This window comes from Tachypleus tridentatus, chromosome 1, assembly GCF_004210375.1.
Source record: "Tachypleus tridentatus isolate NWPU-2018 chromosome 1, ASM421037v1, whole genome shotgun sequence".
Classification (NCBI taxonomy): Eukaryota; Metazoa; Arthropoda; class Merostomata; order Xiphosura; family Limulidae; genus Tachypleus; species Tachypleus tridentatus.
Window position 1 is genome coordinate 159,606,959 of NC_134825.1, and position 17,557 is coordinate 159,624,515.

General features: G+C 36.4%; 1 protein-coding gene across 6 annotated transcripts in view; it reads right to left on the bottom strand.

Moving 5' to 3' along the window:
* Positions 1 to 356: 356 nt before the first annotated feature.
* The window catches only part of LOC143228955 (potassium channel, subfamily K, member 16-like), a 74,864-nt gene continuing 57,663 nt past the window's right edge, over positions 357 to 17,557 (bottom strand). For 3 of the 6 annotated variants that reach the window (XM_076460493.1, XM_076460502.1, XM_076460474.1), the window contains exons 4-6: positions 16,655 to 16,987; positions 8,402 to 8,631; positions 357 to 3,201 (exon numbers count right to left, since the gene is read on the bottom strand). In XM_076460493.1, the coding sequence (XP_076316608.1) occupies positions 2,659 to 3,201; positions 8,402 to 8,631; positions 16,655 to 16,987 (1,106 nt within the window). In that variant the 3' untranslated portion in view covers positions 357 to 2,658. Of the gene's footprint in view, positions 3,202 to 4,971; positions 5,390 to 8,401; positions 8,632 to 16,654; positions 16,988 to 17,557 lie in introns of all 6 variants that reach the window. The other 3 variants (XR_013015584.1, XR_013015583.1, XM_076460483.1) reach the window with 3 other exon arrangements.

Genomic DNA, 17,557 nt, shown 5'->3' on the forward strand with positions numbered 1-17,557 from the left:
CAAATAGAAATAAAAATATTGAAGCAAGTTGTAATTTTTTGGATAAAGGCTACAGGACTTAAAAATATATTACAATGAAACAATAAGTTATAATAGCATTGTTAAAGTCATAGTTGTCTCGTAATAACTAGGTTAAAACTGAATAGAATATAAAATATAGTACCAAATAATGTTCATTTCTATAATTAAACCTACAAAAGCACTATTCGCACGTCTATATAGAACCTATTTGTCACGGTATTAATGAGCGGATTGAATATGAAATTTATAGAAATTATAAGAAAAACTACGTAGCTTTGGAGTTTAAAATGTATTTGGTTATATTTTCAATAACGGAAATCAGATTGATTGAAGAGTTTTACTTGAAACTGAAAACATTTTTATTTCAAAGAAAATATATATGTACATTCTTAAAGGTAGCTGTCCAAAATATACAAACATTTTCAACATTTCCTTCATTCTGACGTAAAACATAAAGATGACCCTAATAAAATTCCTCATTTAACATTATGTTTCCATTTTTGTTTTGTACTGAGTCAGGTTAGATTGGAGGCGCGGCATGGTCAGGTGGGTTAAAGCGTTTGAGTGGTAATCTGAGGATTGGGGGTTTGAAACCCTGTCGCTGCAAACGTGGTAGCCATTTTGGCCGTGGGGGCGTTATAACGTAACATTCAATCCCATTATTCATTGGTAAAGGAACAAACAAACAGTTTAGATTCTCTCTCACGTGTTAATATTTTCCTGAGTAATATTACTTTTAAGCTAAAGGAATTTCAGAACTGTTTTTACAATAGATCATTTTATTAGTTAATTTGAGGTAAGTGTTCAGCGAGTATCCTTTGGGAAAGCACAAGAAAAAACTTTTAAAAACTACCATGCAATAAAAAAACTTTCGAATTACAGGACAAAAGATTTTTCAACATTATCATATAAGACTGTTTTTAAAATTTGCTGTACTACGAATACTTTTATCATATCAAAACCGAATCAGAGTGACTAATACAGTTTGTTTATATCTGGTTACCAATGGATTAATATATACTTTTTACAACCCTAAGACATCAGGTGGGATTAAAAAAAGGATTATTCATAAATTAAAAAAAACAATAATCCAAGTGTTTTCAAGAAAAAAAACGCATTCAAAAATTGTGCTATATCTATAGAAAACAAAACATTACCATTATGATAAAATAAATTTAAAAATACTCTGAGAAACAAAATAAAACAAATGCAGATTCTAGGACATAAATTATTAATTAAACCTACATCATCGAAGAAGGAAGATCTATCTTCAGGAAACACTCGGGTTGTTGTTGATTTTTGACTTCTTAGTAACAACACGTCCGTTAGGTTTCGAACTTTCGGATATAAAACATCTCACAGATTTCGTAAGAAATCTGTGCTATATTTCTTTCGGAATGATAATGAAGGCAAAAACCACTTTGTGGACTTACTAAAAATAAACTAATTCTCAGATATTATAACTAAGAAGTCGACTCAGAATCGTAACTACCAGCATATCTGTATCTATATATACATATATATGTATATGTGTGTGTTGTTGAAATTAAGTATTTTTCTTTTTTAAATTAATTTTTGTTCATTTATACAGAATACAAACTTAAGTAAACTGAAGGCTTACAGGATATTAAAGTCTGAAAACACGTGTACGTTTTTGCGTGTACAACTAAAACATGATTTCTGTACCTGGCTCAAAATACTTGTAAATCTAGGGTTGTTGAATAGGTCTTCTACGTTATGCATCATGGTATCTGTGAATAATGTCTCAGCTTGTGGTCTTAGCATCCGTCCACAGAGCAGCGCTAACTGTGTTACGACATCTGTAACTTCGAAAACGACTAGATAGATGGGTTACGTTCAAAAACATGTGCGTATGACCCACTATATTATATAGATATAATAATAATTGCTCTAACGATAGGTTAAATGTCTCTGGTGATGGACGGGCCGTGGCCTAGCGGTTTTATAGTAGCATTTTTAACGAGTTCATGTCAAGGAATTAACGTTAATCATAAGTTCAATACTCAATACTAAATAAATCATAATATTCACACTTGCAAGTTTCGGATTTGACCAACTTAAAAGTTATTACTCCATGTTACAACGAAAAACAGTTAGAAAAAAGTGAAATAGTTAAGAGATACAGAAATTAACAACTGATTTTTTCCTACCTTATGAAAGAGCTAAGTAATAGATAAATAAATATAACATTTTAAACGGACTTATTTTCCTCACATAAAGATAATCTTTTGAAACTAATTTTTCGTGTAATTAAGATTTGTCTTTAGATAAATAGTCACACACACATAAAAAGCTGGGAAAGAGTTGGTTTCATTGAATATGTGGGCGTGTGCATCTTAGAATGATTGACAAGGCAGAACGCGGGGTTGATTAAAATATATTTCCTTCCCAGTACTGTTTTATGATTCAGTGTGATGAGATTCAATGTACTAACAATATGTCAATCATATTTTAAAACATCAACTTTGAAATGAATGAACTGCTTGACACTATCAATAACACTTAGAAATATATTTGATGAACTTTATAATTCGGAGACGAAAGGGCATCAAAGTTTGGAAGGTAAAGGCACATAACACTCTTCATTTGTCACGAATGAGGTAAATACATTAAAAATCACAAATTCGTACTTTTTATGCTTTCTATATCAAAACTGGGCAGGTTTCTTTGAACATATCCACACTTAGAACTTTTCAGGTTTTCATTAGGAACTCCCAGAAGGCCTTTTACAAGAAAAGGATTGCGGTATTCAGAAAATCTGCCGTGTTTGGCTAAAGGGCCATTTACATGAGTCGAAGAATGAAAAATAAGTTGGCCTCTATTTCTAATGACCGGAGTTTGAATTTCATTATGTGCAGTGATTGAAGTAAGTGTCACTGGCAGACTGTGTCTACGTGAACACAGGAGATCTGTACTTGACGCGAGATCCAAGGCTTCCGTCAATCCCCTCTTAGAATGATGGTCGAGAAAATGCTGGCTATTAGTCTCGAGTCTTAGAGCCTCCACAAGTTTTATCAGTCGCTGAAGATGAAGTTCCGTGTTGTGGTTCTTGTCTCGAGGACTATCGGTACTATCACTCTCTGAAGGACTGTCGAGATGATCTGATTTACCAAATGAAATTGAGCCAGTCCGCGATGGCACTTTTCGTCTGGATTTCTGCTGTATTAGAAAATTAGGAACTTAGAAAATAAAACGCAAATCAGGATTATACAACTAATAATATCACCTCCCTACAGAGTTTAAGCTCACATTTTAACAACCATCAACCTCAATATGAAGGGAGTAAAATACTTGAAGCACTGTATTAACGGAAACTAACTCTTGTATCAAAATGTTGTCTTAAATAAAACGATACATTTTTTAAGTATCAACAAAAAAATAAAGGAAGCAAAAGAGAAAATCCGGTAACTGATGACCTTACTTTTAAACTGTCAGATTATGTATTTATCAATATAATACTGAAACAAAACAAACTCCTGTCATGCCTTTTAGTTTTTAAGCAGTGAACTTGTACGTGTAAAACTCTAAAAATAGAGGTTCCATCCCTAAGGTAGGTGCAGCGTAATTAGCCCGTAATGATGCGTTGTGCTTAATAATAAAAAAACGAATTCTCGTACTTCGGGCCCGGCATGGCTAAGCGTGTTAAGGCGTTCAACTCGTAATCCGAGGGTTGTGGGTTCAAATCCCGGTCGTACCAAACATGCTCGCCATTTCAGCCGTGAGGGCGTTATAATGTTTCTGTCAATCCCACTATTCGTTGGTAAAAGAGTAGCCCAAGAGTTGGCGGTTGGTGGTGACGAGTAGCTGCCTTCCCTCTAGTCTTACACTGGTAAATTAGGGACGGCTAGCGCAGATAACTCTTGAATAGCTTGGCGCGAAATTCAAAAACAAACAAACAATCTTTCTTCTTGGAGCTGTAGCGATCACACAGACACAAACTCTTTTATTATTACAGATTATTTTTATCACAATAAGAGATTTTTATAACAACTTTATTTTATTTTTACTTTAGTATTTAATACCATATGTTCTTGTTGTTGTTGTTTTGTTTGAAACAATTGTAACGAATTTACTGTTGCACATTTATTTTAGTGCCTAAGCTTATTTCAGTACAGTTTTTTCTTTTGCTTGTGACATACATTCTGAACTGAACTGTGTATTGTGCAAGTCTCGTCTGTTCTAGAAAATTGTAGGACGTTTTCGAGCATGGATCAACAATATACCATTTGTGAACACCTATATAATATTAGTGATTGACATTATTGCGAGATAATTTTGTTGAAGGTTCTAGAGACTCGCGTGATTTGTATAAAAGTAACGCGCAAAGAAGAGTAGTAATATTGCTGGACAGCTACAGTCAGTACACTATATATACATTAAGGAATCTGTAATTGTGATTAACGTCTATGAATCTGAAAACTACAGAACCAGACCAGAAACGTTTACAGATTTCAAACTTTACACACCGTTCAGTTTTAATGCATAACTTCGGACGTTATTATTTCTACGAGGACATTAATTATCTTTGCTGGAAGGAGTGAACTTCTAACTGGTGTGAGGCCAATTAAGCCTACCCAGTTGAAGTGACGAATAACAATATGAACTTAGAATTACTTTGCAGGACGTGGACTTGAGCTATTAATAAAATATTTACTTCTAAGCTAGATATAAGACTCAGTGTTGTCTGTAAGTTTGTAAAATTGTTTTATATAACCCTCGTTTATAATAATTGTTAGTAATAACAGCTATTTTAAATTGTATTGTGGTTTTTATGTTCGTATATTAGAATGTATTTGTGTTTAAAAAAAAGAAATTTTGTGTATCAATCTTGTTGGTATATAACATAAATTTATACATATAAGCAGCTAACTAACTACTAAATTTAAATTCAAATTTTCTATTACATGAAATAGTTGTACATTAACTTACGTAATATAACGAATCGGAGATCTGTTCAAAGTGATAATACGTAAATTATGGTACGTAACACAATACTTCACTCGACTCGTAATATGATGGTAGCGGGTTCGAATCCCCCTCGCACCAAACATGCTTGCCCTTTCAGCCATGGAAGCGTTATAATGTGATGGTCAATTCCACTTCAGCCGTGGGGGCGTAATAATGTGACGGTCAATTCCACTATGTGATGGTAAAAGAGTAAGAGTAGCCCAAGAGTTGGCGGTGGATGGTGACGACCAGCTGCTTTCCCTCTAGTCTCACACATCTAAATTAAGGAAGGGCTAGCGCAAATAGCCCTTGAATAGCTTTGCGCGAAATTCAAAACAAATAAATCCTATATGAATTTCGCAATAATCCACGGGTTGAAATCCTTTATAGTGACAGAATACTGGAATTGAAAAGAATTATTAGGGTTAGTGTTGTGTAAGGTGAAGGGCGGTGTAACATGTTTTTAATTAGTTGCTTTTGATTACATCTCAAAGAAAGTTTGTTCTCGGACAGTATTTTTTCTTTCGATAAAGCTGTAAATTATCCAAATGTAACAATCAGCATTAGACAATTTGCGTGTGTTCTGAACTGGTAATTAATGATTTTGTTGTTTAGTTTTCCACCTGGTTCTTTTATTATACAAATGAACTACTTTGTTTACACTACTGAATGATATACAACTACAGTGTGTTACATGAAGTAAACTTTAAAAAATGGGGAGTCTGAAACAAAATAGTAAGTCATAAAAAATCACGGAAATTATTTGTCGTTCACGTTGTTTACGAATGAGGTACTAGAATACCTAACTTGGTACCAGAATGTCTAACTTGGTACCAGAATACCTAACTTGGTACCAGAATGTCTAACTTGGTACCAGAATACCTAACTTGGTACCAGAATGTCTAACTTGGTACCAGAATACCTAACTTGGTACCAGAATGTCTAACTTGGTACCAGAATACCTAACTTGGTACTAGAATACCTAACTTGGTACCAGAATGCCTAACTTGGTACCAGAATACCTAACTTGGTACCAGAATACCTAACTTGGTACCAGAATGCCTAACTTGGTACCAGAATACCTAACTTGGTACCAGAATGCCTAACTTGGTACCAGAATACCTAACTCTTTATTGCTGTACTTCGTATACTTATACTAAAGGTTTATACATTACGCCCTCTCTCTATTAGGGCGAGAGTTGGCCCTGTAGTCAATAAAGCCTTGAATTTCCTGACAAGATTTAATGTAAAACGACTAATCTGTGGTCAGTAGGTAAATATAAGAGGCGGCGGTAAGAAGCTTTTTTTTAATACTCGCTTCTTTGTTGTTAAACACAAAGCTGCATAATGGGCTATTTATGTTACGCCCACCACGCGTATCGAAACTCAATTTTTAGCATCATCAATCCAAAGACTCGGCACATAGCCACTGAGGGTCTAGTTTTAAGCTACACGAGGGCTATCTGCGCCAGCTGTTCCTAACTTAACAGTGTAAAACCAAAGGGAAGGCAGTTAGTCATCACCACCCATCGCCAACTCTTGGAGTAATCTTTTATCGACGAATAGCAGGATTGACCGTCATATTGTCACGTCTTCATGGCTGAAAGGGCGAGCATGTTTGGTGTGATGGAGATTTGAACCTGCCATCCTCAGATTACAAGTCGAGTGCCTTAACCACCAGGCCATGCCGGGCCCGTTAAAAAAAAGAGATTATTTGCGTGAAGCACATTTCAATAAAAACTACAAAAAGCTTGACGTCATAACTTGACGTTTGGGCAGTATTCACAGTATACTTAGGGTGTTGTACGCTAGAATGAAGAATGTGACTTGTAAGGCCAAAAGACAGATAAACGGCGAGACATTATAATGATAAATACCATATTAAAATCTAAATATTTATTTTAATTTGTTTGTATTTTTGACAATTAATTTTGAAATCAAAATAAAGACTAAACGGCAAACTAAAAAAAAAAGTTTGTTGATTCTTAACTACAAAGCTACACGATCAGCTATGTTTGCTCTGCTCACTCCGGGTATCTAAACCTAGATTTTAGCATTATAAGTCTTCAGCCTTTGTCGCTGAGTCATGTGAGGGGGGACAAAATGAATCAGTACTTTATTATATTTGTGATGGGAGCGTTATAATATGACGGTGAATCTCACTATTCGTTGGTAAAAGAGTAGCCCAAGAGTTGACGGTGGGTGGTGATGACTAGCTGCCTTCCCTCTAGTCTTACACTCCTAAATTAGGGACGGCTAGCGCAAATAGCCCTCGTGTAGCTTTGCGCAAAATTGAAAAACAAAATAAAAACATCATATTTGTGAGAATAAAATGAAACCTTTAGAAAGATGAAAAAAACATGTCATTTATTTACTAAATTTAGTGCAGCTCCAGGTACTGGTTTTACTCTTTGGCACTCTCTATTCCAAACAATATTACTTATATTAATGCCAGAGGTTAAAATGGAAATCAGAAATTAGGGTAAGGCGGTGTCTACTTCAGTAGGTGACTCCTCTTAGGATACTTACAACAATAGCTATCCAGTATTTCATTTCGTTAAGTATGTAGTGTATGCTAGAGAAGAGGTAATCTTAGTCAGTTTCTATAACCTCTTTCAGATATAACTATTTATGTGCTGTTAGCCACAGAGTTTCAGTGTAGCCCAGTAAAGACCAATTTTGCTTATAATTATCTCGTGCGACTCAATTTAGTTCCTCCTTTTAGTTTTTCTTAGTCTCCCTTTTATTCATGTAACTTGAGAGGAGGGAACCGCTTATCAGTTGTCTTACCTTATTAACGTTACACTAACTTATTTAGGGTTCCATTACACTATGACATCCATCTACATTTGTTGGGTAAATAAGTATCATCCTTCCACATCTAACACTGGGTTTTCAAATATTCTTTTACACATGCCAAATCGAGATTACCACTTCGGCAAAACATTTATGTAAACCGAAACGAACGATTTTTGTTTTTGCTTTTAAGTGAAGTTTTACTACTAAAGCAAAGAAAAGCGAATGAAAATTACTACGCTTATTTTCTTTTGGAACTGGAGACCCGGTATTTTAAAGTATGTCACATTAACGACAATGTCTTTGATGAGTGTTTCTCTAGTGTTTTACAGGACTAACTCGATATCAATGTCATGCGGTTTAGTTGGGTTATTACCGTCTTATTCTGATGATAACAGTACGAAAATTAATATTTGGTCATTGACGTACTGGTTGTGTTACACTAATGACCTATTTCTCTGTTGTTTTTCAGGACAAACTCGATAACAGCGCCATGAAAGTTTTGTTTGTTTATCGCTGTCTTAGTCTGACAATAAAAAAAAATAAACAATTATTTTTTGTGCTCTATAAAATACTTCCCTGAGCACCGTTCTATCGTTTCACACCTTTGTCTCACCTTAGTGACAAATTCTTGAAGCAGGTGATGTATATCTTCCACCCTCTTCTCCACCTTCTGTTGAGTGTGATGGATTTTTAGCGAAAGGCCAGTTTCCATTCGACGTATCTGCTTACATCGCATGGCTCGGGAAATGTAGTTAAGAATCATTGCAAGGTAACCCAGGCCAAATATTATCCAAAATATGACACCGGTTTTGTAAATCCATATGTAATCTCCATCAAAGTTACCTGAGGGATAGAAATATTTAAAGCTGTAACGAATATAAAAAAAATCGAACTTTTATTATGCAATAATTTCATTGTTAATCATTACAGGTGAGTTCAATTTAAATAAATTTCTTTCTATTTTTCTGTTTACGTCTTTGGACACAAAATACTGGTGTTCTTCCTTGACTACGATCTAACACCGTTTTTTTCTCTTTTCTTTCCACCAAATTAGCTTTCTGGGATAAGTTAAAACATTTACTTATCAATATGGCCCGGCATGGTCAAGTGGGTTAAGGCACTCGACTCGTAATCCGACGGTCGCGGGTTCGAATACCCCTCACACCAAACATGCTCACCCTTTCAGTCGTGGGGGCGTTATAATGTTACGGTCAATCCCACTATTCGTTGGTAAAAGAGTAGCCCAAGAGTTGGCCGTGGGTGGTGATGACTAGCTGCCTTTCTTGTAGTCTTACACTGCTAAATGAGGGACGGCTAGCGCAGATAGCTTTCGTGTAGCTTTGCGCGAAATTCACAACAAACTTATCAATTCGCTATTTTTAAGATGTAGTTTATATGATTCAAACTTATTCTGTATGGATTTTATGTGGCTTTTTAAATCATTACTGCCCTTTGTTAAGCTATTCTGCAAACTATCGTATTTTAATTATAGATAAAAATATCATATAGTGAAAACTACCTACACTCTGACTGCACGTATATCAAATTGTCATTAGATGGTATAGAAACTAAAATAAAAATAACAGAAAAAACATTATTTTATTAATTATTGTACTAATTCTGATTTGTCAATGATTCACATAAAAATGATAAAAATTAAACTTTTCCAACTTATTGTATTTAACCCAATAACAGTTGTACTTCATGCATTTTGATGATATAAAGAGTGACACGATCAATATTGTTTGTCGTATTCCAGTCGGCCTCATGAGCACTGGTATCGAGCGAAAGGCCTCGTCCGTTGTGGAAGTGGCAGATGTAGTGTGACTGACATATCGTTATGTATTTTTCTTTACTTTATGTGTTTTTTTGTATTTGTTTGTTTGCAGTAAAGTGGTCTATCTATGCTGTATTTGATTATTTGTTTTGAATTTCTCGCAAAGTTTTACGAGGGCTATCTGCGCTAGCTGTCCATAATTTAGTAGTGTAAGACTAGAGGTAAAGCAGCTAGTCATCACCACCAACCGCCAACCTTTGGGCTACTCTTTTACCAGCGAATAGTAATATTGACCGTAACATTTATAACGCCCTCACCCCTTAAAAAGGCGAGCATGTTTGGTGCGACGGGGATTCGAACCCGTGGCCCTCATATCACCATTCGAGTGCCTTAACCACCTGGCCATAAAGGGCCTCTGTGCTATGCCAACCACGACTATCGAAACTAGATTTATAGTGTCATAAGTTCGCAGGCCTGCCCTTGTGCCACTGGTGGACCTTTTACTCATAAGTATTTAAAATAAAGTATGTGAACTTTGTATGGCCGCCACAAGATGTAGTCGTTGCTGTTACAATAAAGCCATGTGTCCACCGTGGAAAATCAAACCCCAGATTTTAGCGTTATAAGTGCGTAAACTTACCAATTTCTTATCAGTGGACAAAGAGAGATGTAAACTACAGGTATTTAGTAGTCATGTCTTTGGGGTGAGTCACAGATACTGGAAATAGGCAAAGGAAGGAAGGAAATTGGTAAGACGCGGAATTACTACGTTAACCATACAAAAGTTTTCAGGAACATAATTTCAGTTAATTTAAATCGTTTGTTGCTAAAAATTACAAAAATATTTCGCCATCATCTAAACTACCGCATTTAACATTATGGTACAGTGAACGAAAACGTTTTTAGGTTGGAACTAGGTTACTCAGTGCGAGGACCATTTAAAGAAGGAAGGGTTAAGAGGGCCCATAAGCCGAGACCTCAAGCTCAAAGAGAGCTTCAAATTTTTGTTTTGGTATTTGTGAAGTTTCGAGACTTTTTTGTGTACATAAAAATGGCTAGAAAAAAACATTTATTGAATATTAAATAAGGTTAATAAATATACGTTAACTAAAAAAATATTCAAATCATCGTTCACTTTTCTTTTGGGTTAATAACTGTCTTGCTTTGTTTTTATATACCCGACCCTCTCTTTGAATCTCTGAGAGGGCCTAATCAGTAGATGTGTAGTCAATATTTAAAGCTAGAAAAGAGACTTTGGGTCACGATTTACTTTTTATGTCTGGAAGCAGATCACTTACGATGTATGTGGAGTGAACAAAAGCTGGAAAACAAATATTGGGTCGCGTATTTGTTTGAAGCCAACTCATTCAGTATATGTGGAATCGATAACTAGAGTTAGAAAATAGACACTTATACATAATATGTTTGTTTGTTGCATAGCAAAAATCTACACTCGCACTATTTACTCTAGTCGTCCCTAATTTTGAGTCGAAAGGTTATACCATTTTGAAATTCTAAAAGCCCTTACCTGAGTACATCTATATGAGCCAAACGTACAAGTAGTTGGAGTCTAAAAGGGTTAATATACATCCTTTCTAAAAGCGATTGATTTTCGGTAGCATTACACAACTCACAAAACGTCAATGCATTTCTAGTATATGCCATTCTACCTTGACTTCATATCGGCTGTAAATTTCACGTGACATGTTTTCGAACTAGTTATAATATAACATATTCAACTCTGTAGATAAGATAAGAACAGCGAGATGAAACTACACTTGATATTACTGGGTGTGAATGAATCCCTTAATGACCAGATGAAGTAAACAAAACTGAATTGACTATGATTGAAAATGTATAGGCGTTGAATGTAAAACAGCTCTTGGATTTGTTAACCTGTTAGATAGTGCACACTTAAAGAGCTTTCTTTAAAAACACAACCTTATTGTTCTTCTGGTTCTCTTTATTCTCTCTGAATAAAGCCCCAGTAGAAAAAAATTAAATAAATACCACTAGATGTCGCTAAAATACGTGTTTATCTAAAAAGATTTGTTTGTTTTTAAATTTCGCACAAAGCTACTCGAGGGCTATCTGTCCTAACCGTCCCTAATTTAACAGTGTAAGACCGGTTTATAGCGGTCAAAGTTTGTGGGCATTCCACTGTGCCATTGAAGGGGGTGGGCACATAAAAAAACGTTCCGTGTTGAAATTTGACGTCATATGAATGCGTTAAAACCGATTTGCAGTTAGAATGTACCGTTGAACCTAATAATAAACAAAACAGAGCCACTTCATTAAATGGTACTCTGAGTTGGTGTATATTTTCCATGTAAACAACCTATTCTTTATATTTCTAGGTTAACCTACTGTGTAATCACATTCAACAAGGTAATTCTACCGATTTTTTTTCTTCAACTGTACCGTAAATGATGTTTAAATATGAAACAAAATATACCTTTCGACAGTTGATGTTTTCGTTCAACTATTCATTCTGTATTCTGTTATATTAAACGCAGTTTACAGAAATGTGCTTACGGTCTCTTTACTATGGCCTGGCATGGCCAAGCGCGTAAGGCGTGCGCTTCGTAATTCGAGGGTCGTGGGTTCGCGCCCGCGTCGCGCTAAACATGCTCGCCCTCCCAGCCGTGGGGGCGTATAATGTTACGATCAATCCCACTATTCGTTGGTAAAAGAGTAGCCCAAGAGTTGGCCGTGGGTGGTGATGACTAGCTGTCTTCCCTCTAGTCTTACACTGCTAAATTAGGGACGGCTAGCGCAGATAGCTCTCGAGTAGCTTTGTGCGAAATTCAAAAACAAACAAACTCTTTGCTATTGTAGGATGAAGATACTAATGTTTTTGTCAATATATTTTATTTACCATATTAAAGAAAATTCACAACAGTAATGTTTTGTTACCACACAAGCAATTAGTTAGTTAGTTAGTGATTTCAAAATCAGCGATTTACTAGGAAAACAAGCGATTGTCTGTTTGTTTTTTAATTTCGCGCAAAGCTACACGACCGCTATCTGCGCTGGCAGTTCGTAATTTAGCAGTGTAAGACTAGAAGGAAGGCAGCTAGTCATCACCACCTACCGCCAACTCTTGGGCTACTCTTTTACCAACGAATAGTGGGATTGACCGTCACATTATAATAGTATGTTTGGTGGGACGGGGATTCGAACCCTAGACCCTCGGATTACGAGTTGAACGCCCTAACGCCTGAAAGCAAACGAAAAATAAAAGAAAAGAAGTGATTTCCTTCAAATTTTAATGTATACGAAAATAAATTAAACTTATAATGTTCAACACACTATATTCAAAGTCTATTTGTTTAATTAATAGCACCTTTAAAGTCAGCGCGTTGAAAAACAAAAAAATATAAATAAAACTGGGGCACCAAGACTATCCAAGCAACAAGTCGTACCCAACTCGAGATTAGGTGTCTCGTAACAGGTGACACAAAGGTCAATGACGAAAGGTCGTCCACATGACCCAGGCAATAGCATGCAAAATAATAAACAAAAATTTAATTTTAAAAAGAAGACAATTCATACGTACAGAGCTACTTTCACAGCCTACCTAGAAAATGAAAACCATCTGTAAAAACTCCACGAAGGTTACTTACCCAGGGGAAAAATGGCAGTACATAGAGAAAATTAACAAAATATATGCAATGCGTGTGTATTTTTCTTATAGCAAAGCCACATCAAGCTATTTGCTGAGCCCACCGAGGGAAATCGAACCCCTGTTTTTAGCATTGTAAATCCGTAGACTTACCGCTGTTCTAGCGGAGGGCTATATACAATGCATACCTTGATAACGGTTACAAGTCTTGTGCCAATTTTTACCAGTCAGCGGATGAAAAAAATGTCTAAAAGTAACACGTGGCATGTCTCTAAACGGTTTTAAATGAATTCATAATCATCACTGGGTTCTGCGCTAGTGGTCAAGTTACGGACCAAGAGAGTGAACATGAAGGTCAAGGTGAACTTCTTCACTGTCAGATCAGAGCGATGTTCTGGACCACAGAAGAATGGCAAATGTTTACTGAAATGACGTTGGAGGGTATAAGGTCACCAAGATAAGGCTTTCAATCATATCCCCATTCAATTGTCGCATACCTCAAGCAACTGGAGATTATAGTGGGTATTTAATAATGATCTTATATAAGCAAAAATAGTGCCTATGTACTTCTGTGTTCTCGTTCAAATAGGGAGATTATGGAAAGCCCACAAGGAGGAGTGGTGAGCTTCGAACATGAGAACCTTTCGACTGAACTTTTTCGAAGCAAATATTAAGCTGCAATGTTATTTTCAAGAATCAGGTCACAGCTGGAGATGGTAATAAGCCATGGTTGGATGGGCTGACCTGTGGAGACAGTAGTGACATATAAGGTCAAACCCAATTCAGCCACATGCACCTGGATACGAAGGCAAAAGGAACAATGGCAGACCATCTATTCAGAAAAAGTATAACTTACTGATGAAGGGAAAGATAACCCCAGGTGGGATGCTGTGGTAAGGATCGAAGTTTTACTGCATGCAGTAAAGACAGTTGCAAATGTTGGAGGTGTAGTGAAGGTTCATGAGGCTCAGCACACATACTCTAAACTGGAGAAGTGCAAAAAGTCCCTGTGCAGAGATGAAGAGTCTAAACTGGGTGAACATTTTCAAAGTGGAGGTCCTAGCAGATCCATAGACTAAAGACCCATATTTTAGTTTCGATCGATTGAGGGCACGATAGATTTTTAACATAGAACATTGATTCGCTCCCCAAGAGATGGAAGAGAGAAAGAAACAGAGAATGTTCAATGCCCTTGTGTACTTGACGCATAGCTACCTGATGAGTTGAATGAAAGTCAGCTTGTGATCGAACATAAGCTCTAAGAACATTGGCTCAGAGACCACGGGAAGTACAACTTAACCAAGATAGAGCTTGGGATTGGGGTGAATACCCATTGGTGGCAGAAGTGCATGCAAACGATTTTAGAAGGAAAGAAGATAAAATCGTTTGTTGTGGTTCACTTCCGTACATGACTGAGAGCAGTCTGTAGCTGCTCCTCAATAAACCTCATGCTCGATGACTGACACGAGTTGTGTAACTCGTTGAGATAGAGTCTATTTGCAACTGTAGAAGTGAGTTGTCCAGTGATAGCATTAATATTTATAATGAAAGTGTGACACTCAAGACAGAGATCTGAGAAACTATAAGTTCCTGTGGGAAAAAAACAGGACAGTGTCGAACCCGCAAGACATGAAATCATTGGTCCATTAAAAGTGTTTAATAAAAATTGGCAAATGGGCACGCAACCCATATGAGTGGAGATCTCAGAATGCCATACCTCCACGTACTATGATAATCCTTCTCAAGGTAAAACATATAGAAACAAAATGTTGTCACTTGAGAAAAACTTCCCTGATTAACGTTTGAAGTCGAATCAATTGGTTCACAATGGAGTGCTGTCGTCGGATCCCACACTGGATGGACAAGAGGAGGTTGTTTGATTCAAGGAATCATACAAGATAACCATCCTCGTCTTAACCAGCTCAAAGCAATTGGATGGTAGTTTGAAGAAGGATCTTTAAGACGGAACTAAGCATCAGAAAATCAGCTATATTCAGTGAAAACAACTAGAAGAATAACAAAAGAGGTAAGAGGAAGAGAGATGGCACAGCATCACGAAGTGAACAATGAAGAGCAAGTCTGCGTTCCACCAGTGTAAATGGGTGATTGTAATCACAGAGACGATCAGCCTGAAAGGAAAGAGGCGATTGATGTGCCCAAGTCTTGATGGCTTAAAAGGTGTGGGATGAAGCAGAAATGCTAGATGCACGAGAAAGTTTTCACCAAGAGCATCAGCAATTTTTTGGCCATCAGAGGGTAAGATCGATAGGGGGCAGATGTATACTGCCCAATGAACTTCTGAATCTTGTCCCATATGACTTTGGAACTGGTGGTGGAAAAGGTGCTAGTTGTGAATTTAATCCAAGACTCCTTCTGCCTTTGACGTTCCTGCAGAACGTGTTCATGGGCCCGGTTTGAAAATGTGGGATACCTATGAAAGGTATCCCAGGCCCGTTTATTAAGCCTTCCGTGCTGTGTGGCAGGGAGGATTCCGCCACGGATGAGTATACCGGGGAAAATGTATCAAAGGTTTAGGAATATATTGAGCAGCTGCGTGGATAATACAGTCCATTATTGTTGCCACGCAGTCGTCTATCAGTGGCTTACAGATTTTGATGAAATTTGGAGGACTTATTTAGAATACTATTCCTCATTGTCTGCCTAAAATAGTCCGTGTTCACTAAGAATGACGGACAAACTAATACATTTTTGTATATGATAAACGCTGCGTAGCAGAGGCATGCGTTTTACTAAGCGCTCCACTACTGGCTTGACATTGCCAGGTGGTTAAGGCACTCGAATCGTAATCCGAAGGTCGCGGGTTCGAATTCCTGTCACATCAAACATGCTCGCTTTTTCAGCCGTAGGGACGTTATAATGTTACGGTCAATTCCACTATCTGTTGGTAAAAGAGTGACTCAAGAGTTAGCGGTGGGTGGTGATGACTAGCTGCCTTCTCTCTAGTCTTACATTGCTAAGTTAGGGACGGCTAGCGCAGATAGCCCTCGAGTAGCTTTGCGCGAAATTCAAAAACAAAACAAACCGCTCCACTACTTATGTGGAATATCGAGTATAGTTAGCTAGTCGAAGAATATCTGTGCTAGCCGTCCCTAAATTTAAAATGAAAAATGGAATACACAATAAAAAATTCCAAAACACACTTTCTGTTAAACAATTCATTTGCTTCGTACATCAAAATAAAGAAAAATCTCTACTTATTCTTTGTGCTTTTTAAATGTGCCTTGCATTAAAATTAATTTTATTTAAAACGAATATATGAATCACAAACTACTTATTTTTTTGTTATGTAAACCTTATTCTTTCACAATCTGCGAGACTTATGCAACATTTTGATTATAAACTACTCAGTTATTTATTTCTTATTACGTAAACCTTTTCATGTTATACAATCTCCAAACCTATGGAATATTAGAAACTACTTCTTTTTTGTTATGTAAACGTACCTGCTACATAATCTCCAAAACCTATGGTTGCTAATGAGATGAAACAGTAATAAAGTCCTTCTAAGAATGTCCACTGTTCGATGACTACGAAGATACCTGCCGGAAGTATAATAAATACAACAAACCAAGGCAGGAGGAAAGTCATTCCATTGAGTATCAGCGCCACCTTGGAGCTGTAAAGCTTCTTGGCTCTCTCTAAACTCTTGAGCAACTGCTTGCTGAAGTGATCACCAATTCCTGCGAGTAGAATGCCCGTCATAGGAATTCCTATCATAGCATAGAGAACACAAAAGATTCTTCCTGGGACTGTAGATGGCGCTAAGTGACCATAGCCTACAATAGGGGAATTTCTCCACATGAATGATAGACGTGGTTTAAAGTCATTCACTTATTGGAGTTTAATTAAAATAATTTCTGCATTTGATTTATTCTTCAGCCGATTAATATAAAATCATTTGAAAGATTATTACGAACTGTGGTTTGTTTGGAAATGACATTTTAATCATTCAAACACAATCATAACATGCTCTGAAAAAAATATATTAAAAAACTTTTAAGACCAGAGTAAACTGTAATGACTTATTGGAATGTAAAATATTTGTTTCTTGTATTAAAAAGACTCACAGTATTGTACAAGTCTGTCATCAAATTTATCAATAGTTTATTGAACTTCAGAATCATGGGATTGTATCCGAATGATGAAAAGCTAGAAGACCACATTATTGAATTGAAAGGAACAAATAATTTATTATAATAATAAAAATGTGCTAAGAAATCAAACGAACAATTAAGTTTTTTTTGTTTTAACAAAAAACAAAGTCAATAGATTTTAATTGTTTGGTATTAAGCACAAAGCTACACAAAGACTATCTGTGCTCTATCCATCACAGGTATCGAAACTTA